Below are 23,873 nucleotides of genomic sequence, written 5' to 3' on the forward strand. Positions count from 1 at the left end.
CAGAAGCTCCTTAATTTCAGACAAGTTCTTTAATCTTTTAAAAACAAAAGAGTTGCATATGCCAAGTCCCATATCAACAGAGATTTAATTACCGTTTTAGCTCACCCAGAAATGGAGTTGTAAGCTAGTTAATCAGGAATTCCCTAAATGGCACCAGTTAAGCAATCTGACTGATAGACCCCAGTCATTCCCTAAAGAAAAGTAACTTTTCAATTACTGGCCCAGTTTTTTCACTTGTATAAGTTCCTCGCCCCATTCTGCCTATGAAAGTCTTCCAATTACACTGGTCCTTAGAGCTCCTTTCTATCTAGTAGACTGGATACTGCCTGATTCAAATCAATTTTGCTCAAATAAAGCCTAACAATTTTTAATATGCCTCTGTTTATCTTTAATTTATCTTTAACAAATCCCTTTGCCCTCCCTAACCACTTAAATTAAAACATAGTTTATCTCTGTATTATCTTATCAGATAACACCCAGCATTTTCACAGTTTAGCTGTGAGAAAAGTAGTCTATACCAGCTCACATTTGGTTAACCCAAACAATATTGATTAGCCTATAAAAAAGTAGACTGTTTATAGTTTTTTAATCTACAAATTTCTTAAATTGGGGAGAAAACAATCAATATTCACTAAGATATTAATAATTATGAAATATTATACATTAAAGGTAGATTTATTTTTTTAGTCTTCCCCTCCAAAGGAAATAAGTGTACCTTTCCAGAAATTATGTCAAAATTATTGAGTAATTGCATCGGCAATTTTTTAATTGAATGTTTACTAAACTCCAAGCATCTTTCCAGGTGCAGGGTATAAGGAGTAAATAAAAACCCAGTTGCTAACCTCACAGTTGACACTTTGGTGGGAGGAAACATAATATAGACAAAAATGAATACACACTAATTATATCTGAAAGTTATGAGAAATATTTTAAAAGAAACAGAATAGACGAGAAAGTTGTTATTTTATACAGAGTTCTGAAAAAGCAAGCGCTATTTCAATGGCACCCCACTCCAGTACTCTTGCCTGAACAATCCCATGGACGGAGGAGCCTGGTAGGCTGCAGTCCATGGGGTCGCTAAGAAAGACTGAGCGACTTCACTTTCACTTTTCACTTTCATGCATTGGAGAAGGAAATGGCAACCCACTCCAGTGTTCTTGCCTGGAGAGTCTCAGGGACGGGGGAGCCTGGTGGGCTGCTGTCTGTGGGGTCGCACAGAGTCGGACAAGACTGAAGCGACTTAGCAGCATTTCTGAAAAACAATTATCTAGACTTCTATTTCTGCTTCCCTGATGCTGGGAAAGATTGAGAACAAGAGAAGGGGATGACAGAGGACGAGATGGTTGGATGGCATCACTGACTCAATGGACAAGAGTTTGAGAAAGCTCCGGGAAATAGTGAAGGACAGGGAAGCCTGGTGTGCTGCAGTCCATGGGGTCGCAGAGTCCGACACGACTGAGCGACTAAACAACAAATTTCTGCTAATAAAAGTTTCACCCAACTACCAGTCTTCAGTAACTCTTTTCCCATGTCAGCCTATTAGGAACTCACAGCCAATAGGAAAAAGGGAGTGTAAGCAAGCGGAAAATGAACCACCTAAAACCCAAGAGTTTTCGAAGGAGCACCAGAGTCTTGTTTCTGGTTTGGGCAGTAACTTTCAATTCTTGTCATCTGAGGTACTTCGTTTGTTTCAATTTTTTTTTTTTCCTGTTTTTTTTTTTTTTTAAACAACTGTTAACGTAGTTCTTTAACGTTCCTAATTCCCTTTTATTAATAAAGAAAAATTTTTTTCCGCTTTGTGTTTTTCCAGATTTCAAACACTTTAAGGGTGGGGCGAAAGAAGGCGTTTCTATAAGGCTGCCAGCACTTCAACGGCATTTAGCAAATACTAGTTATTTCCGCTATTACCCGGTGAATCGCTCACCAGGCGCTTCCTGGACGGGCTCTTTGCGGCCCGAAACCTTCCAACCCATTATCCTTGGACTCGCCGTCGGCCTGGCGTCCCCCGCGCCGCGACACCGATGGAACGGGCCGTGACGTCACGAGACCGCGCCTCAATCAGACGCGGCGTTTGGGAAATTTTAAATTTAAAGGCGGGGTGGCCCGTACGCTCTGAAGCGCCGGCCGTGGAGGTTTCTGACCTATTCCCTGGGATTCAACCGGGCAGGATGGCGGAGGAAGGAGCCGTAGCCGTCTGCGTGCGGGTTCGGCCGCTCAATAACAGGTAGGTAGGCCAGACCGAGCCCAGGTCCCCACTGCGGACTCCCGCGCCGGCACGAACCGGAGGAATGAGTCCTCGCTCCTCTTTTGCTCAGCTGCCTAGAAAGTCGGCCACTTGCCCGCTTTGTGCCTCTGTTTCCTATCTGTAATGGGACGGGGCAGGATCGAGGATCTAGAGGATCCTTTTCAGCTGTGGAATTCTCTTATATCTGTAACGCAGCCTCACTGACGTTACAGACCTTACTCCCTGCGCTGCACTGCCATGGCCCCATCTGCGATCCCCACCAGGAAGGTCGAAATCGGAAAGATGCTACTGCACTCATCACAGTGCAGTTAAATTTTACGTTTAACTGACTCTCGCTTCCCCTTTACTGTGTACTCCTTAAGAGCGAAAACGAATCAGTTTTGTTGTATTGTATTCGGTACTTCAATCAATAACTGAATTCCGCATTCAGAATGTTGAATGAACAATATTCATCACTACTGATTTTTTTTTTTAGTACAGTGTACTGTATTAAAACAGACGCTACCATCGTTGCCCAGTGGATCTCACAACAGAAAATAGATAAAAGATATAGAATATTAGGTGGTGATACTGGAGTAATAAATGCTTTAGAGAAAAAGCAGGAAGGGGAAGCAAGGAAAGTCTATTTGCTATGCCAGTCTTGGGTCCTCGCCCCAGAATGCTAACACAGTTTTGTCTCTGAGAAACATTTGTTAAATCTTACGAGTGCTTAATAAATGAGAATATCAAGATGAGGAATTTCCTGTTTTTAATAAGCTTATTGATGCATTAGAAGACAGCTGCATAAAGAAACCATTATAATATATCGTGACAGATGTTATGATATACAGTTAAAGAATGTTTGCTAGCGAAGTCATTAGTCCTTTAGTGAGATGACTGTAGGAGAGGAACAGGGCAGTGTCAGGGAACACCTGAATCATGAATGAAAGAATAGTTAAGGTACTTAGTGGAAACCTCAGTCAGGATATTCCAGGCAGAGAAAGGTTGAATCTAATTTTGGGAGTGAACTTCAGGTAGTTGATTCCTCTGGGAGTTAAGGTGTATACAGAATTTAGAGGAAGATGAGATTGAAGAGAAAAATTATAGTGATAGAGGTATCATGTACCAAATTAAAGATTTCAGATGGTTTTTAAATGTTTTAAGAGAGAGAGACATATCAACTGCCACTACTCCATAGGAAGGTGGAAGTGAAGGGTTTCACAAGGAAATTCCCATGAAAGTGCAGGAGGTCACTGAAGCCCCATTTAAAAGTGTTGCCCCCTCAAAGGTAGATTTTCCACATTTATCTTCCTTATGGTATAAGTCATTACAATCTTTTAAAATATTTATCAGAAGATGAAGTCTTTCTACCGTCTCTCATATAACACAGCTTCTATGACCAGTTATTCTAAAATGCAGTGTGTTTATTCTTTAGAGAAGAAGCGCCTGAAAAAGATACTCAAGTTTACTGGAAAACTGACAGTAATACAGTTTATCAAGTTGATGGGAGTAAATCCTTCAATTTTGGTAAGTTCATAATAGCATCAAAAGTTAACCTGGTATCCTTTTTCTATTATGAGTACAAAAGCCTTATGAATAACACTGGATTTGTCACTAAAGATCAAACCAAGCCTTCAATAAACTGTGTCAATGGAAACTTTGAAAAATTGTTCATCCATCATTTATAAGCTAATAAATTGATGCTTAAATACAGTAGTAGTAAAAAAGAAAAAGGAATTAAAAAATTAAACACATATACTATTACTATAGTCACAGTAACTTATGACTGAAACTAACATTCTTCCTCTTACTCATGAGACTACTTGTGGCCTGAAATTCTGTAAACCCAAAATATTTTGCTTAGTGTCAAATCATCTTTAAGATCTTCTGATTTGTTTCTGTTGTTTTGGTTTTTTTGTTTGTTTTTCAGCTATTTTCAAAACTCTGTAGAGAATAAACAGTGAAGATATTGCATCATTGTCTGCTAGAATACAGCAGGAACCTACCTCTGCTCTTGTGGAGCTTATATAATGGAAAGAAAGGCTTTAAACAAGTAATTTCACTTATGCTGACATAAGCTTTTGCGGAAATCTAACTAGGTGTCTGGAATGGTACCATTTACACCAGGACCTGCAGGATGAGTGAGAGCTAGCTAGAACAGAGGGACTTCCAGGCTCTGATGATTAACTGATTTGTACATTAATTTAGCATGTGTATAGTGCTGACAACTATATACCAGTGCCACAGTGCCAGGCACTGTTCTAAGCACTTCCTATATATTCACTCACTTAATCCTCCTAACAAGCCTGTGTATTTGGTGCCTTCCTGTTTTACTGAGGAACTGAAGCAAAGTGGCCTGGAGTCACATAGCCAGCAAATAAGAGAGAACCGCTCCAGATCTGTATTCTAGCCATACTGCCATGCTGCCACTTAGGCTCCATAGAGCGACAGTGACGTCCTCTGAACAACCTCAGGAGTAAGCATGGTTAAGTTGTCAAATTAGTGTGAAACTAGAAAGCCACAGAGATGTGTGGAAGAGAAAATGAGTTCTGGTAAAGAAATGTTTGATGGTATTAACGTAACTTTTTTTTCAAACTTTTTATTTTGTGTTGGGATATAGCCAGTTAACAACGTTGTGGTAGTTTCAGGTAAACAGTGAAAGAACTCAGCCATGGATATAGATGTATCCATTCTCCCCCAAATCCCCATTCCACCCAGTCTGACACATAACATTGAGCAGACTTCCTTGTGCAATACAGTAGGTCCTTGTTGATTATCCATTTTAAATGTAACAGTGTGTACATAACCTTCCCAAAGTCCCTAACTCTCCCTCCCCCCTGGCAACCATAAGGTCATTTTCTAAGTCCATGAGTCTCTGCTAGAGATTAAAAAACCTAAGTACCACAGATTCTCAGTAGCCATATATGCCCATAAAAAATTTGGACTCATCCACCTATCTGAACCACATAACGTTAAGGTTTGAATGATCTGCTGTTTCTCCTTGCTCTGAGATAATGACCCTTAAGCAGCCTTCAGATGGCACTTAGGTTTTCCACATTGTTCTGCCAATAGGGCAGATGTGTGGTCGCCGTGCAAGGAGTATAATCACTGAACTATTGATTGCAGGTCAATAATTTTCCCTCCTGATTTACAAATCCATTTCTTGCGAGCTTTTCAAGGTGAGGCCACCACTAAAAGAGTGGTCTATTTTTAATGTGCTAACAAAAGCAGAGAACCACATCCTGGGCTTGTGAATTCATCAGTGTAAATACCACCCTAAACACCAGCCTTCAGCAGCCAGCTCATTGATCATTCCCAATAACACTTCAGCTTTGGTCAGTTCTCTTCTTCCAGATACCTGCATTTCTTGGTTTCGTTTGAGCTAGACTTTCTTGCTAAGTATGTTGGAAACATTAGAATTTCTCAAAGAATAGTAACAGTCTGCATTTCCTAAGTGTTAACATATGTTCACAGTAATTCTGTGAAGAAGATATTATATGTCCATTTTACAGATTAAAATGAGGCATGGAGACATCAACCACTTGCCCAAATCAGGATTTGCAGTCTTGATTCCAGACCCCTATATTCAGATTCAGCCACCATGCCCTACTGCCTCTTGAAAGCACATAGGATAATAGACTTGTATTTTTTCTGTGGGAGGACCAACACATTTTGCCTAGAGAGTATTTCCATAGGACCAGTGAGTTGAAGAAAATATTGTACCTTAAATATTCTATCATACCGTATCCTGACAGTTTTATTTCTTTGGGCAACTACTAATTCGGAATGAAAATACAGTCAATTTGTTTGGTTTAACTTAAATATGTTTTGTTTTTTAGATCGTGTCTTTCATAGTAATGAAACTACTAAAAATGTGTATGAAGAAATTGCGGTACCAATCATAGATTCTGCCATTCAAGGCTACAATGGTGTGTATTCAATGCAGAAACATTGCAGTCTTTGGTGTCTGTTCAGCAGGTATCGATCATTTTCTACACTGTAGATTCATTGTAATCTCTGCATGTATTTGTTTTGTTTTTGCAGGTACTATATTTGCCTACGGGCAGACTGCTTCAGGAAAAACGTATACTATGATGGGTTCACAAGAGTATCTGGGGGTAATACCCAGGGCAATTCATGACATTTTCCAGAAAATTAAGAAGGTAAGTAACTTAGCTAAGTTTCTAGTACATGCAGGTAAAAATAGTGAAGATAAGATAGCAATCTTACTGTTCTCTTGTAATGATGAAAGGGAGTAGGTTTATAGTTATCTCTCCATTATCCAGGGGAAAGAAGGAAGCTGTAGCATAGATTCATTTTCTTTTCCCATGAACTTACATAAGAAACTTAAAGTTTTTTTATTCTTTCCCTTAAATCATGAAGCAGTACTCCCACCAAACGGTGGGCATTAAGGAACAGGAAAACCTTATCACAGTTGGGTCCTTATTGCCTTTGTTTAGCTACCAGTGATTATTAAGGAGCAGTAAAAAGTAGACTAGATTAAAAGACAAGGAGACCAGAAGGCCAGAATAGGCAACCTAATTAGTTGAGAGTTGATTTTAAATTACTTTTTCATCATTATTTTAATGATTTTCAATTTCTTGAATATATACAGGTTGAGTTTTATTTTGAGGTTAGAGAGTTGAATGGGGTACTTTCCTGTTACAATTCTATGATACTATTAGTTATTACTGAAATGGTGTATTTTGTTGTTGTTTATTATTGTCAGTATAGAAACACAGGGAGAATTTTTTTTGGTTTTTTTGTTTTATAAAGATAATTTCTTGAAAGACAAATACCACATGACTTCACCTCTATGTAGAATCTTAAAAAAAAAAAAAAAATGAACAAACAAACAGACTCATAGATAACAGAGAACAAACAGGTGATTGTCAGAAGGAATGGAATTTGGAGGAATGAGAAATAGGGTGAGGGAGATTAAGGAGCACAAACTTTCCATTAGAAAATCAGTGAGTCACGCAGATGAAATGTGCAGCGTGGGGAATATAGTCAGTAATATTGTAACATCTTTGTGTGGTGACACATGGCAATTAGACTTCTGTGATCGTTTGGAAATATATGGAAATAGTGACCCACCATGTTATATACCAGGAACTAACATAGTGGAATGGGTCAACCACACATCAACTAAAAAATAAATTAAAATTCTATAAATGTGTTTTCTTAAAGAATATTTTAACATTTAATATTAGCATGTTAGCATTCGTTATTAGGTTTTCGTAGCTGGATGATCTCTGAAGTCATCACATTATCTTTTTCTTCTAGTTTCCTGATAGGGAATTTCTCTTACGTGTGTCTTACATGGAGATATACAATGAAACCATTACAGACTTACTTTGTGACACTCAAAAAATGAAGCCTTTAATAATTCGGGAAGACTTCAATGTGAGTAACAGAGTGGCTCAAAAATTAGATATACTGATTGTGATTATTTTTTCTTGAACATTTGCCTTTAATTTCTCTATACTTTAAAGTAAATCCTGTTACTATGGTTTGTTTTTTATTTTCTTTATTAGACACTTGCAGAGATTCTCTCTTAAGTGATATGTATAGTTTTTAAATATTGACAGTTATAGAATTTTGGTGTAAGTGCTTAAGAAGAGCAAGGTGGAACTATCAGGTTAGAATTTGGTATACTTTGGCATAGGAAATACATTGTAAATATCAGAAGTATACTTATTATTTTCATACAGAATAAAAATCCCCATTTTCCACATAACATCCACAAATGAATTCTGTGATAGTTTGTACTTTCTTTTTGAAATGCGAACTTTTAAGTGACTTATATTTCCCTACTTTTACCATAATTAAACTTGTTTCAGAGGAACGTGTACGTGGCTGACCTCACAGAAGAAGTTGTTTATACATCAGAAATGGCTTTGAAGTGGATCACTAAGGGAGAAAGTAAGACTTCGTACTATATTTCTTAAAACACTTATAGAAACTATTTAATTGAATGTATTCAGGCTTTAAATCACACTTTTCACTTTTCATCCAAAATACAAGTTAGTGTTTTTCTTTGGATTTTAATACACACAGCTGAAATGTGACTCTCTTACAGAGAACAGGCATTATGGAATTACAAAAATGAATCAGCGAAGTAGTCGTTCTCATACCATTTTTAGGATGGTAGGTAATTCTTTCTATATTTTCTCTTTCCAATTAAGAATACACTAATTTTTCTATAAGTTGCCTTTTCTTTCTAGATTTTGGAAAGCAGAGAGAAAGGTGAACCTTCTAATTTTGAAGGATCTGTCAAAGTGTCCCATTTGGTGAGTATTGAGGAACCATGATTAATGTACTATATGAGCCAAAGCAAAATTTAATTTAGGTTTGGTTTCATAAGAACTATTGACTATTTGGCAAAAGCATCTATAAATTGGTAGTTTAGTCTCACCAATAACATGAAATTGCTAGCAGAAATGCAGGAAGAGGTCAGAGGATCTTACTACCTGTGATCTTACACTGCCACTCCCTAAGCTTTAGGTGTAAGAACTATAGGAGTGGGGCTTTCCCTAACCAGTAATGGAGAAAGGGCTAATTCTATGCACACTTAAGAGTTAACGTAATCTTGGGATTTGATGGGGTTTTGTGTGTTCGTGATTTTGGGGGTTTGTTTTTTGGCCTCCACTAGTGCAACTGAGACTTGTGAGATGAATGAAAACCTGGGTGAGATAGTTAAAAAAAAATCACATTATTCTAGTTTATATTCGGTACCTGTCTGTTGGTAAGTGAATATAAGCATTATGCAAACATTCCTTCTTGCTGAACTGCATCATTTTTCTTCCATTTTTTTTTCATGCTTCCTTTCTATTCCTTACTGTTTTGTTTTGTTCTCTGTCTTCAAGGCCTGAATTCTTTAGTTTTATGTGGGATATAATTTAAGATTACTACATTTGATTTGAAAATTTCAGGGGAAAAAGTAATAAATCTATAATATGTTTACTTTCAGATTTTGAAAACTCAGTTAAATATCTAATTCCAGTTCACCTTCATTATTTTACCATATAAGTATAGCATTTATTTTAATAGACTGGTCTTTTAACAATAACAACAAACCTATCTTCTGTTTTGTCATCTAAAGCTGGCCTGTGATATATCACTACAATTTTAACTTTTAATATAATTTAGCTTTACTAGTCTTGACATACTCAGTGATCCATTTGGTGTCTTTTCTCATATTTTTCGATGATCTGTCATCTAGGGACCATAGATACTATCTAACCCAACACTCCAGATTTTCCACTTACTCTTAAGTATCTTATTGGAAAGAAGACTTCCCCAGAGAGTCATTTTTTGGCTCTTTAAAGATGGTTTTTTGTTTTTTGGTTTTGGGTTTTTTTTTTGAGTGTCTCCTGGCCTTCCTGGAATAATGACATCCAAGTGCTCTCAGCCCAGGTCCTTTATTTTCGGGGTGTCTTTCCTTCTACCCTCCTAATCAGAGCACAAGAGTGTTCTGTAGCCTTTCTTCCCTTGTTTGCCCTCAGGCATTGTTACCGTTTCTGTGTTGATGATGGACAAGTATTTATTGTTTTTGAAGTCTCTGAGTTCTAAGTCATGTCTCTCCATAAAGATTGTCCCACTGTTAATTATCTCAAGCTTCAGTGGATCTAAAGCCAAATTAATTTATTCCTAGCATAGTGAATATTCCTTTTACCAGTAGTACTTATATCTTAATTCATGCTACTTTCCTTACCACTTTGCCCCTTTATTATGCCTCTACCTAGGTCATTTGTAGTAGATGCTATATAATAGCGATTAGATTTCTTTGAGTATTTTAGTGGAAATAGTACATATCTGAGACAGAACTGTAAAACAAGAGTACATAATTATCTGCCCACTCCCCAAAAAAAGACGTAACTTAAATCTCCACTTTCTTTTAATACATTAAGAATATTTACTGGACTCTCAAATTAAAAAAAAAAAAAAGAAGGCATCCCTCCACTACTTGCTGTCTTCACTACCACCTCCCTAGCCCAAGCCACCATCATCTCTCACTTAGATTCCTGCACCAGCCTCCTGACTGGGCTCCCACTGCCACTTTTGCCCCTCTCCAGCTCATTTTCCATCTAGGGGGCGGCCACAGGTGATCCTTCAGAAAGTTAAATCAAGGTATGTCACTCTTCTGCTTAAAGTCCCGTCTCGGCTTCCCATTGCATTTGGAAAATCCAGAGTCCTTATCCTTGTTTACAGAGCCCTGAGTAATCTGACTCCTGTCTCCTTCTCTTACACTGTATTGTCCCATCTCCACTTCACCAACTCTGCCATGCTGCCTTTTCTATTTTATGAACATACCAAGCTCATTTCCGTTTTGTGGCTGGACATACTGGCTGTTCTTTTAATTTGGACTGTGTTTCCCTTGGTCTTGCATGGCTGCCTCCCTCTGTCATTTCAGACCTTAGCTTAATGAGGAAGCCTTCCCCTACCAATCAGAGAACCTCCTCTGTCCCTTCTTCCCTCTTCCAGGCCTATTTAAATTATCTTTATTACACTTACCGTATTCTGTTTCTCATTTGTTTGTCTTCTTCTGTCTCTTCATCTATTTCCTTGTCTCATACACTCCATAGACAATATAAACTCTATGAGGGCAGGGACCTTGCTTATTTAGTTCACTGACATATCCCTAGCACCTAACATACTACCTGAAGCATGACAGTCACTTTTTTCAGCAATATCTGTGAAATGAAAGAGAGTTTTGTGCTTTTAAAGATGCTACAGTATAGTCAAAAACACATAACCAGCTCTACACAGTGTTGTAAGAATAAGTCATACCTGTAATGACCTCTGGGTGCACAGTTTAAAAGAACAGCTCATTCAAGGAATGGGAGGAGGAAGGATAAAATCAGCAAAGCTACACTGAGCAGGTAACATTTGCCTTGGATCCTGAATAAAGAACTTTAGAAGTAACAGAGAATGGCATAGGGTAGCACTTGGAAGTGTAGAAGTATGTGAGGGATTCAGGGTGTGGTGAGTAGTTCCGCTTGAGTTAGGCGTAAGTAATGAATAGATATAAGGCTGAAGCAGCACAAGTGCCAAACTGCAAAGAATCACATTCACCATGATGAAGTTCTGAACTTTGTGTAGGAAATAGAAAACCTGGTCTGGCAGCATTATGGAGGATATGTTATGTTACAAAGAAGGAACAGACGTTACGGATTGGTTTGACAAGGGAAAGCCTAAACGGTGGGGTGAGAGATGAGGTTACAGTTGGAGTGTTCAAGTAAACTGTGTGTTTAAAATGGCCTTTCAGTAGTTTGGATTTTATCTCAAGTTATACTTTCTAAAGGTTTATTTCTATCTGTCTTACAGAATTTGGTCGATCTTGCAGGCAGTGAACGGGCAGCTCAAACAGGTGCTGAAGGTAAGGAAAACTCATGAAATACAACGTTGACTTGAGTGTCTTCCAATTCTTTTGCAGAATAAAAGTGCTGCCATGCATTTTAGAAGCTAATAAAGTAATGACAGTAATAATATTGTGATAAAAGTCCTCAGTGTAAAAAGTAGCTTCTGTATCTGACTAATTATCTCATTTGGGATACTATGTGTGTGTTAGTCACTGAGTCATGTCCAGCTTTTTGCAACCTCAGGGACTGTGGGTCCCCATGTGACCCACTAGACTCCTCTGTCCGTGGAATGCTCCAGGCAGGAATACTGGAGTGGGTGACCATTTCCTTCTCCAGGAAATCTTCCCTGGGCCAGGGATTGAACCCAGGTCTCACACTGAAGGCAAATTCTTTACCGACTGAGCCACCAGGGAGGTCCTTGGGCTGCTGGACCACCAATTTTTTAAAAAGCCAAAACTATGCAGTTTCTAGAATTGCATAGCTGAAGAGCTTATGAGAGTACCATGGAAACCATCTAAATTTTCATAATCAGTAAGAAAATTCAGAAAGGTCATTGGGCACACAATTAATATTCAGACATTAATAATTCTTAAAGACAACCAGCTACAATATTCAGTGTACAGAAACATGCAATATACAATAATAGTTTAGAAGATGTAATACCTGAGAAGAAACTCAATAAAAATTGCACAGGGCCAAAAAAAGAAAACTTCAAAACAGACCTAAAGGACATAACCAAATATTAATATGTAAACAAATGGAAACGCACACTTAGATGGAAAGGTGCAAATTCATAAAGATGTCAAGCCTCCCTCTGTGTTAATTTCCTGCAGCCTGACATAAAGTTACCCAGCTGAGCATGGCCCCTATCCACCAAATCAGTCCTATGAACAGGAAATACATACTGTTGTTTCAAGTTGGCTTACTAAATAACAGTATTATAGCAGCAGCTAAATAATGCCCCTGTGAAATAACAGCTATTCAGAGTTATTTGATGCATTATTTTTTGGGTACATAGTAGATTGGAATCCTACATATCCCTCAACAGGGTTCTAGGTAAGTAATTTCTGATACATCCATACAGTGAAATTCTATGTTATGAAAAAGACCAGTGTTTACTAATCTGATGCATATATACTACCAAGTGAAAAAAAGCAAAGGGCAAAATAGTATATATAGTATACTACTATTTGTCTGAAAATTAAAGGGAGAAATGAGTGTATATGAACTTGTATTTCTAAAAATCTCCAGAAGAATAAATAATAAACATGGTTTCCTGGTAGAGGGGATAGGAAACCTGTCCTGGTTGGGGCATAAAACTGGAAGAGAGCTTTTTCAGAGTATTTGTTCTTTTTTTAATGTTAGAGTCATGTGTGCCTATTTAGTTTTAAAATTAAAGATTTGGGGGTTGTGAGTCCATATAGGAACAAATTTGGTTTCAAGTCTGTAGTAGTCTGTATTTGAAGTTTTTAAAAAACTAGATTCAAATGCAGTAATTAGAGGGGTCTTTTAGGAAACGGACTATTCCTCCCTCTTGTTCTTTTTTTATTCATCTTTTTTGTTGTGCTATCTCTCTCAGATGATAACCTTTCTGATTCATCTAATAGGTTGGAGGGTAGGGAGAGATCGCCTCCATCAGTGATATTAAAGTTAGACTCAGATTTAGTCCAAAACAGAGACTTCAGCTTTCTAATTTCTACTTTCTCTCATAATTTGCTGATAAATAAGTTCATCATCGAATGCAGGGCTCAATATTAGTATTTACATTTGTGTAATAAATACAGGTTTACGACTCAAGGAAGGCTGTAATATAAATCGAAGTTTATTTATTTTGGGACAAGTGATCAAGAAACTTAGCGATGGACAAGTTGGGTAAGTGTACCCCACTGTACATTTATCTGTTAATACTTATGTTTAAATTAGATCAAAATTTTTAATAGTTTTGTGAGTGGTTGCTCAGTCATGTCCGACTCTTTGCAACCCCATGCCCTGTAACCCGCCAGGCTCCTCTGTCCATGGAAGTTTTCAGGCAAGAACACTGGAATGGTTTGCCATTTCCTGCTCCAAGGAATCTTCCTGACCCAAGGATTGACCCCTGTCTCTTGAGTCTTCTGCATTGGAAAAGGCAGATTCTTTACCACTACACCATGTGGGCATCCCTTGCTGCTGCTGTTACTGCTAAGTCGCTTCAGTCGTGTCCGACTCTGTGCGACCCCATAGACGGCAGCCCACCGGGCTTCCCCACCCCTGGGATTCTCCAGGCAAGAACACTGGAGTGGGTTGCCATTTCCTTCTCCAATAAATGAAAGTGAAAGTGAAGTCGCTCAGTCGTGTCCAACTCTTAGCGACCCCATGGACTGCAGCCTACCAGGCTTCTCCATCCATGGGATTTTCCAGGCAAGAGTACTGGAGTGGGGTGCCATTGCCTTCTCCAATCCCTTAGTGACACTTAAAAATATGTATCTATTTCTTTCATATATTCAAAAGCTCTCGTGACTCTGTGAGCATTTGTGGCATTTAGTGTCCTACTAAATTTACTTTCTGTATTTTAAATATTTTTTTTAGTTAATAGTTTTGATCTGCCCCGTATAACCTGTAAAGAATTTTATAACTCTAGCTGTTTTAAGATTCTCCATTAAAAACCAACCAATTTTGTTATATAAAAGCTTTCTCTTTCTTCCCAAACTCATTTCTCTTTAAGTGGTTTCATAAATTATCGAGATAGCAAATTAACACGAATTCTCCAGAATTCCTTGGGAGGAAATGCAAAAACACGTATCATCTGCACAATTACTCCAGTGTCTTTTGATGAAACACTTAGTACTCTCCAGGTGAGTTTGATTTTTATCTCAAATTAATCTGAGGGGATATCATCTCTAAGAAGGAGAAATTACCTACTAAAAATAGGTATAGGTCTTTTAATTGACATAACATACTTGATAAAATAAAATTGATATGTTTTTCCAAAATCACAAAATCCAAAATCCATTATCCCACCTCCACAATTTCTGCCACATTCAACACTATTTTACTGAAATTGACTTGATTTTTTATTTTTACAAACTCACTTATGAAAGGAAACTTTATATCAGTTCCATAAATGAAAAACTAGTAGCACTTACAACAAATAGAAGGTGACTCAAAAAACATGTGTATGTGTTTATAACAACAACAAAAAAACTTCCAAAACTCCTGCTAGCTAATTGTTGCCTATCCTAGCACTGAACCTAGGTCCTGCATTTTATGTTTAAAGAAAAAAAGGAGGAGGGTTGGGGTGGGGGAACTAAATTGTCAATAGAATGGCTGTCTCAATGAAGGATTCAGTGTCATATATAATGGACACCTTCATGTACCCACTTAAAGTTACTTCTGATACGCTCTAAGAAACGTTGATTCAAATAGCTACTGAGTACTAGATCTAGGTACTGTCAGAGAAAAAAGATAGAAAATAGAGTTACGGGCCTCACAGAATTTATAGTCTTAGAGGGAAGACAAGACCTGTCTTCCAACGTGATTGCCTTGGATTAATGCTTAAGTGGCTAGTAAGTAGGATAGAGTTCAAAGGAAGGAGAAGGGCTTTTGATGGGAGCGCTACTGGCCTTGTTATGGAGACATAGACTGCTCTCTGTATTCAAAAGTATTAAACTACCTGGGTAGAGTACTGATTTTTTTTCTTTTCTTTCTTTTTTTTTTTCAAATCTTAATTACAAGAAAACCAAGTATTATTAATTTGTGTATGTTGAGTACATAACACTTTTGCATTTTTCCCCAGTTTGCCAGCACTGCCAAATATATGAAGAATACTCCTTATGTTAACGAGGTATCAAGTGATGAAGCTCTCCTGAAAAGATACAGGAAAGAAATAATGGATCTTAAAAAGCAATTAGAGGAGGTATGTATGAACCGTGTATTTCAGTAAAGCAAAGAGACAGATTAAGAATTGAGATCTGCCTAAATGCCCAGAGAGTCTGAAGCCATCAATAACTGAGCTCTGCAACCTAGGTTTAAAACAATTTTCAACTAAGAAGAAATCAACTCATACAAAATTTAGTTTAATTTACTATAAAAGACTTGGTTTCCTGAAATTATTTTAGGTTTTGTTTTTCATTTTCAAAGGACAAAATTTGATGTTTTCAAATGGGCCGAGTTGACAGAGTTTTTTAAAAAAATTATCACAAATACATAGGAAATTAGGTTAAAAAAGAGAGAGGCCATGTAGAGTTAGTTACCTAAAACTACTTTCCAGAGTTTCACATTATCTTGAATTTTTCTTCCAAACCCAGGATAGGAATTCAATAAAATAGGATATTCACTTATCATTGTAATTTGTTTGTTTTAACTATTATGGCCCTTGATTTTGTGTAAATCTTGCATTCTGGTGATATTTTTAGGAGTGATCTAAAATAACAAATGGTAATCTTATGAAAACATCTCTTATTTTGCTGTAGGTATTCAAGTCTCTGCTTTTATGATCTCTCCGCCTTCTGTTTATATTTTAAGCAGTTAATAGAATTGCCTTAGCTGCATTGTAATAATTTTACACACAGCATGTAGAATAATGACATGAGAAGAAATGGATATTTTACTTTATTTTTAGTTTGAGAAATTACTGATTATGGTAACTGTGTACTAGAGCTCTGCATGTAGAGTATATTTTATTTCAATATGATTAAAATTCTCTTAGTTCACATACAAATTTCTATTCTGTTCTTTTAAGCTACTTTCAAGGTTTTAAAATATAGCTACATTTATTATTAACATAATCCATTATTACATTCTGTAGGTTTCTTTAGAGACTCGAGCCCAGGCAATGGAAAAAGACCAACTGGCCCAACTCTTGGAAGAAAAAGATCTACTTCAAAAAGTCCAGATTGAGAAAATTCAAAACCTAACTCGGATGCTGGTGACATCTTCTTCCCTAGCATCGCAGCAAGAATTAAAGGTAAAATTTAAAAGATGACAGCTTAAACTTGGTATACAGAGAATAGAACCAGACATTCCTATTTATTTATTACATAATTATTCATTTATCATCTTTCAATACATTGTATTCAAGAAACCAAGAACCTGTCGTATATTTGAAGTTCGTTAAAATTACTGATCCCTGATGTAGAAGTACTAATTCAAGGATTCAAGCTTACTACCTTAGTTTTCTTCTAGGAGTTTTCTTCTAGGAGGTTTCAGGTGTTAACATTCAAGTCTTTAATCAGTGTCAATTGATTTTTATATATGAGAAAATCATCTATTATATACGTGTAAGTATAGTGGTCCAGTGTAAGTATATCTTACGTGTAAGTAAGATAGTGGTCCAGTTTCATTCTTTTACATATGGCTGTCCAGTTTTCCCAACATCACTTACTGAGCAGACTGTCCTTTCCCTATTTTATCTTCCTGGTTCCTTTGTTGTAAATTAATTGATCATATATGTGAGGGTTTATTTCTGGGCTTCTATTCCATTGTTTTTATGTGTCTGTTTTTGTGGCACTATCATACATATTGTTTTGATTACTATAGCGTTGTAATATAGTTTGAAATCAGGAAGCATGATGCCTCCACCTTTGCCCTTCTTTCTCAAGATTGTTTTGGCTATTTGGAGTCTTCTGTGGTTTACAGTCTACAGTATAGCCAAGGAATCTGTTTGCAATATGTTTCTTAAGAAATTCTAATATAATTAATAAGCTGATTGGAAACCACGGGTGTCTGAAGTATATTGGAATATTTTCTGTTTAAAGAAACAAAAATGTTAATATCAAGAAATTGATCTAGACTATAGATCAACGTAGTAATCAAAATTCTGACTTCCGATTTGTATGTTTTTTGTTTTCACTAGGGTTTTATTTATCTGACAGATTTTTTTTATTTAAGAAGATAGCCTTTGGATTTGAACTCCCTGGGTATGAATCCCAGTTCTGGCAATTCCTAACACTTGACCTTAGACAATTTCTCAAATACACTTTGCTACAGTTTCCTTATCTGTGATATAATAGCTTGGTCCCTGCTTCATAGGATTGTTGTGAGAATTAAGTGAAGTAACATACAGTATGTGCATAACACTACACTTTACACTCAGAAATCCTCACTAATTGTATACTGCTAAGGTTATTACTGGGCTTTCCTGGTGGCTCAGTAGTAAAGAATCCACCTGCCAACACAGGAGACAGTTTTGATCCCTATTCTGGGAAGATGCCAAATGCTGCAGAGCAACTAAGCCTGTGCTCCACAGCTGTTGAGCTTGTGCTCTAGAGCCCAGGAGCTGCAGCTACTGCAGCCCTCCTCGAGCCCATGCTCCACAACAAGGGAAGTCACTGCAATGAGAAGCCCACTCACTGCAATTAAAGGAAAGCTTGCACAGCAACAAAGACCCTACATAACCAGAAATAAATATGTTTTTAAAATATATATATATTATTAATAGGTATCATGTACAGATCACCACACTAAGTATAGAGATACTCAAGATCTATTTCTTGACTGAGTGATGAGTAGAAAATAGCCCAGTGGAAGGTATAGGGAATAGTATTTCAGAAAAACACATATACAAAAGCTTGAAGTTGTGGGACAACAGTATATTAGACTTTCTGGTGGCATGGACATTGTAAACCACATTAAGGGATTTGAACTTTGAATTTTGCTAAAAACAAGGAAAAGCCTTGTATAGAACGTAATCGCAATTACATTTTGGAAAGGTGTGATTGATATGTGCATCAGATTGATTTGGCCTCTACAAGGATTGTGGTTCTGAAGATGGAAGAAATTGGTTAAACTGGAGAGCTATTTGGGAGGCAGACTCAACTGGACTTTGTGGTTGTTTGAACGCAGAGGCAAGGAAGGAGAGAAAGAGGCATCCTGAATGACTTGGAAGCATTACTAGGCTTTCTGGGCAGTTGGTAGTGTGTGTATCCATTGAATGAAGAGTAGTGGAGCTGCTCAATGTTTGATTCAGGACATCTCCATTTTAAGACATCAGCCAGTTGGAAATGTGAAAGGTCTGAGATGGACATGTTAGTTTGGGTATTAATTACAGTTGATCCAATTTAAAGTCCTGGGAATGGATGAGGTTGCCCTTGGAGCATGTTGAGAATGGAAAGAACAGAGGGTCAAACACAGAACCCCAAGAAACAACAACTTTTAGGCAAAAGCAGAATAGAAGAATCCCTATAGGAGCCCGTGTTGAGCTCTAGAATTGAAAGGAAATTAGGTGAATGTGGTAAGTAGTGTCACGTTCTGCTTACAGATGCTGAAGACAAAGATGCTTCAGATTTAGAAATGAGGAGCTTATTTGCAAAAGCAGTTTGAGTTATGCATTGGTAATAAAAGCCACCTTGCTGTGGGTAGAGATGCCCAAAGGGATGGGATCTTGAATACAGTTGAAGAGTCTGGCCTTAGAAGGAGAAACATCTATTCGTTTCAACAAGAACAGAAGAAGGAATGCTTTTGTAAGTTTAGGCTTATATTGTCTTTGTGAAATCGGTTTAACTTTTCTGCTGAGATATCAGGAGATGGTTGGAGACACACGTTCATAACACTGAGAGTTTGAAATAGTATAGTGCATGGTGTTGAGCTGAAGGTCATTGGAGTAGCATATTTATATACAGCTGGGTTTTGCAGAGCAGGCTGTGGAAAGGGCTGGCTGTCTCAAACCTAAAGGTATTGTGTGTAGAGGCATGAAAGCGAGCAGTGTATTCTGGGAACAGCAGTTAATCTTGAGATGCAGTGCAGAAGACAGAAATGATCCTGAAGAGACAAAGAAGTAGATAAATGATGAGGAAGATGGTAGTGTGTAAACTGAAAGAAAATGGTAGCTAGAGAGAAGTGAGGAGCCAAGAGTTTGTTTCTTTAAAAAATCAAAAGCAAATAAATAGGCTTGAGCATTTGTAGAGCCAAGAAGAAGGAGCTAGGGAAGGTGACAGATGACCAGATAACTGAGGGAACAGAACTGGATATCCCAAAGTGCTGTTGACAGCTATGGGGTGGCAGCAGCAGCTGTACCTTCCTTGTAACACCAGAGTACTTGAAGAGTTGTACATCAACCGATTCCTTTCAGTTATGTTCCAGAAAAGCTTATAAGTAACCTTCAAATAAAATGTCTAGTGTAAATGATAGTTTCATCAAAGTTTTCAGGGGTTAAACACTGATCTGAAAAGCTTGAGTATGTTTTCTTATCTCAGGATATCCTTAAACTATTAAGATACTAAACTCAACTTAGTAAAAATTCCACCAAGGCAATGGTGTTTTAAAATGGAAACTAGTTCCTTTGTTTTACAGTATATGAGCCCCAATCTATGTGAGGTAATTTTGATTTCTTTCTTTTCAGGCTAAAAAAAAACGAAGAGTCACTTGGTGTGCGGGGAAAATTAACAAAATGAAGGACTCAAACTACGTAAATGAATTTAATATGGCAGTGAATGTAACAACAAGAACACATAAGGCTGCTGTAAGTTTAGGAGAAATTGATGAATGTGAGTACTTTTCCAATTACTCTCATTTATAAAAGCATCCCTATAAAGAGGGACATTTTTTTAAACTTTATTTTTTAATTGAAGGATAATTGTTTTACAGAATTTTGTTGTTTTCTGTTAAACCTCAACAGAATCAGCCATCAGTGTACATATGTCCCCTCCCTAAAGCAGCACTTTATTTATAACTCAGTAATGTGATAAACACATTTAAATAAAATGTATGTATTAATATTTTAAATATAATTACAGTGGAGATAATGAGAAGTGATTTTAAGAAAGTGAACGTTCATGAAGTTTTCTATTATTTCCCCGTCTTAAGAATGATGATGCATTGTAGTTGAAGCACACATTTTTGTTCTAATCATTATCCAGTTAAATTAGAATCCACATAACATCAGCCTTAAACTACTGCTCTTGAAAGAATTCCTGTGTTTATGACAGAAATCTGTTTCAGAATTATCCCCAATGTAGTTGTAAGTATTTTTTAGGGCCATTTTATTTATTTAGTTATTTATTTTTTGCTGTGCTGACTTTTCTTTTTTTTTTTTTAATTTATTTATTTTAATTGGAGGCTAATTACTTCACAATATTGTAGTGGTTTTTGCCATACGTTGACATGAGTCAGCCATGGGTGTACATGTGTCCCCCATCCTGACCCTCCCTCCCCATCCCGTCCCTCAGGGTCATCCCAGTGCACCAGCCCTGAGCACCCTGTCTCATGCATCGAACCTGGACTGGTGATCTGTTTCACATATGATAATATACATGTTTCAATGCTATTCTCTCAAATCATCCCACCCTCGCCTTCTCCCACAGAGTCCAAAAGTCTGTTCTTTACATCTGTGTCTCTTGCTGTCTCACATATAGGGTCATTGTTACCATCTTTCTAAATTCCATATATATGCATTAGTATACTGTATTGGTGTTTTTCTTTCTAACTTACTTCAGTCTGTATAATAGGCTCCAGTTTCATCCACCTCATTAGAACTGATTCAAATGTATTTTTAATGGCTGAGTAATATTCCATTGTGTGTATGTACCACAGCTTTCTTATCCATTTGCCTGCTGATGGACATCTAGGTTGCTTTATAATAGCTAATGTCTTAGCTATTATAAACAGTGCCGTGAGAACACTAGGGTACACATGTCTCTTTCAATTCTGGTTTCCTCAGTGTGTATGCCCAGCAGTGGGATTGCTGGGTCGTATGGCAGTTCTATTTCCAGTTTTTAAGGAATCTCCACACTGTTCTCCATATTGGCTGTACTAGTTTTCATTCCCACCAACAGTGTAAGAGGGTTCCCTTTTCTCCACACCCTCTCCAGCATTTATTGCTTGTAGCCTTTTGGATCGCAGCCATTCTGACCGGCGTGAGATGGTACCTCATTGTGGTTTTGATTTGCATTTCTCTGATAATGAGTGATGTTGAGCATCTTTTCATGTGTTTGTTAGCCATCTGTATGTCTTCTTTGGAGAAATGTCTGTTTAGGTCTTTGGCCCATTTTTTGATTGGATCGCTTCTTTTTCTGGAATTGAGCTGCATGAGCTGCTTGTATATTTTTGAGATTAATTCTTTGTTAGTTGCTTCATATGCTATTATTTCTCTTAGGGGCATTTTTAAATCCACTTAATCAAATCTCAGATTTAGAATTTGTCCTTTTTACCTATACTGTACTAAGGATCTGTGTATTTTATCACTTATTCTAACCAGTGATCTTAATTCACACAATAATACAAATGATCACATCTGTTTTTAATGTATTCTTGTCATTCGTATAGTAAGTACATATTCAGTTCAGTTCAGTCGCTCAGTACATATTAGTTTGAATTTATTACCTCTGATGAGAATTTTTTTAATCTTTGAGTTTTAAGAAGCTTAATAACATTTATAGATAAATTTCTTTTCTCTCTAATTATAGCTCTCTGTTCAGAATCTGATATTTTCAGTAATACTCTTGATACATTGACTGAGATAGAATGGAATCCAGCAACAAAGCTACTAAGTCAGGTAATTTAAATGTATTTTACAGAGCATTATGCTTTTGCTCTTTTTAAAACTCATTTGTTATTGGAGTTTATTGTTGTTGTAACACATTTCCAGCTCTCAATTAATTTCAGTAACAGTTTTAGTTTCATTTAGGGCCTCCTAGGTGGCGCTCATGGTAAGCTGAAAGTTAAAGTTGCTCAGTCCCGTCTGATTCTTTGCGACCCCATGAACTATACAGCCCATGGAATTCTCCAGGTCAAAATACTGGAGTGGGTAGTCTTTCCCTTCTCCAGGGGATCTTCCCAACCCAGGGATCGAACCCAGGTCTCCCGCATTGCAGGCGGATTCTTTACCAGCTGAGCCACAAGGGAAGCCCAGTGGTAAAGAACTCACCTACCAATGCAGAATACTTAAGAGATGCAGGTTCCATTCCCTGGGTTGGGAAGATCCCCTGGAGGAGGGCATGGCAACCCACTCCAGTATTCTTGCCTGGAGAATCCCAGGGACAGAGGACCCTGGTGCACTATAGTCCACAGGGTCACAAAGAGTCAGACAGAAGTGACTCAGCGACAATCCCCTAGGGATAAAAAGGGTTGACATTTAGTGTCGAAATTCTCAGTCGTATATTAGAAGAATGATACATGTTAGGGAATGGTAAGATTGCCAGATAATACTGAAAACTGAAAGTAAGTGCCTGTTGTCTTATCAAGAGTTTAAGAAATAAGGAATAGTATAATGAATACTATAGTAAGTTAAATTATATACTTACTTTCTAGGCTCTTAATGTTCAAAGAAATATAGTTTTCACTTTGGAGGAAAATTGCAGTGATTCTTGGGAATTATTATTACCATTAGCTGACCATTGCAACTAGTTTTAATTAGTTAAGTATTTAGATGAAGTGTTTTTGTGTCCCTAAAACATACTCTAGAAGTTCAGTGTTTTTTGAAAATCCTTGATGTTAGTTTTGTTTTTAACTCATGGTTTGACTCTCAAACAGTATAGAAAGCAGAAACAGACCCCTTTTGAATATAGGAAAACCTAGCAGCCACTAGAGTTTTAAAGAGCAATAATCTCTGTTTCACTTCTTAAATTCAGAGATACCTGAGAAATAAAATAGTAGTCAGACAAGAGGACAGTTAAATTATCAGCTTTATAACTAATGAGTTTAAAGACCTGTATTCCATTTTATGAGCCCTGCCTCCTACTTTTGACTTGACTTTTCCAGTCAAGAACAGGCAGAGCATTTGTTTATATGATCCTTTTTTTTTTTTTTTCATCCTAACCCTTTCAAAATAGTCTTCTTCTGTTCTGAGTTAGTTTACCAAAATTGCAGACCCTTTATCTTACTCTGTATTAAGCTGGACTGTTAAAAAGATATTGAAGAAGAAAATGGCCTGAACCACCAAATGATTCAAAGTTAACTTAATTATTTGATTAAAATAAGTTTTAGTTAAGAAAACAAAGAATATATGATGAGACTTCTGACTTGAAATTTTCGTTTTGTTTACAATAGGAAAACTTAGAAAGTGAATTGAATTCACTTCGTGCTAACTATGATAACCTGGTACTAGACTATGAACATTTAAGAAGAGAAAATGAAGAAATGGAATTGAAATTAAAGGAAAAGAATGATTTGGATGAATTTGAAGCTCTGGAAAGAAAAGCAGAGAAAGATCAAGAGGTAAAGAATGTGGAAATGTGAAACTAAACTAAAAACACGAGTTTAAAGGAAATATTCTCTTAAAAATATTTATTTTTAAAGTTGAGATATTGAAGATGTACCTGTTTTCCATACATACACACAATTTAGAGAATTTAAGAAATAATTTATTTATATTA

At 37.0% G+C, this 23,873-nt stretch overlaps 1 protein-coding gene across 5 annotated transcripts in view; it reads left to right on the forward strand.

Moving 5' to 3' along the window:
• The first annotated feature begins 2,047 nt into the window (after positions 1-2,047).
• The window catches only part of CENPE (centromere protein E), a 76,273-nt gene continuing 54,447 nt past the window's right edge, over positions 2,048-23,873 (forward strand). For all 5 annotated transcript variants that reach the window (XM_040237751.1, XM_040237746.1, XM_040237747.1 and 2 more), the window contains exons 1-16: positions 2,048-2,224; positions 3,660-3,751; positions 6,064-6,153; positions 6,269-6,387; positions 7,511-7,630; positions 8,068-8,149; positions 8,307-8,374; positions 8,452-8,517; positions 11,555-11,606; positions 13,374-13,461; positions 14,291-14,420; positions 15,362-15,481; positions 16,373-16,531; positions 19,904-20,048; positions 21,966-22,054; positions 23,548-23,715. In XM_040237751.1, coding sequence (XP_040093685.1) covers positions 2,169-2,224; positions 3,660-3,751; positions 6,064-6,153; positions 6,269-6,387; positions 7,511-7,630; positions 8,068-8,149; positions 8,307-8,374; positions 8,452-8,517; positions 11,555-11,606; positions 13,374-13,461; positions 14,291-14,420; positions 15,362-15,481; positions 16,373-16,531; positions 19,904-20,048; positions 21,966-22,054; positions 23,548-23,715 — 1,644 coding nt within the window. In that variant the 5' untranslated portion in view covers positions 2,048-2,168. The remainder of the gene's footprint in view (positions 2,225-3,659; positions 3,752-6,063; positions 6,154-6,268; positions 6,388-7,510; positions 7,631-8,067; positions 8,150-8,306; positions 8,375-8,451; positions 8,518-11,554; positions 11,607-13,373; positions 13,462-14,290; positions 14,421-15,361; positions 15,482-16,372; positions 16,532-19,903; positions 20,049-21,965; positions 22,055-23,547; positions 23,716-23,873) is intronic.

Source organism: Oryx dammah, unplaced genomic scaffold (assembly GCF_014754425.2).
Source record: "Oryx dammah isolate SB20612 unplaced genomic scaffold, SCBI_Odam_1.1 HiC_scaffold_3, whole genome shotgun sequence".
Taxonomy (NCBI): domain Eukaryota; kingdom Metazoa; phylum Chordata; class Mammalia; order Artiodactyla; family Bovidae; genus Oryx; species Oryx dammah.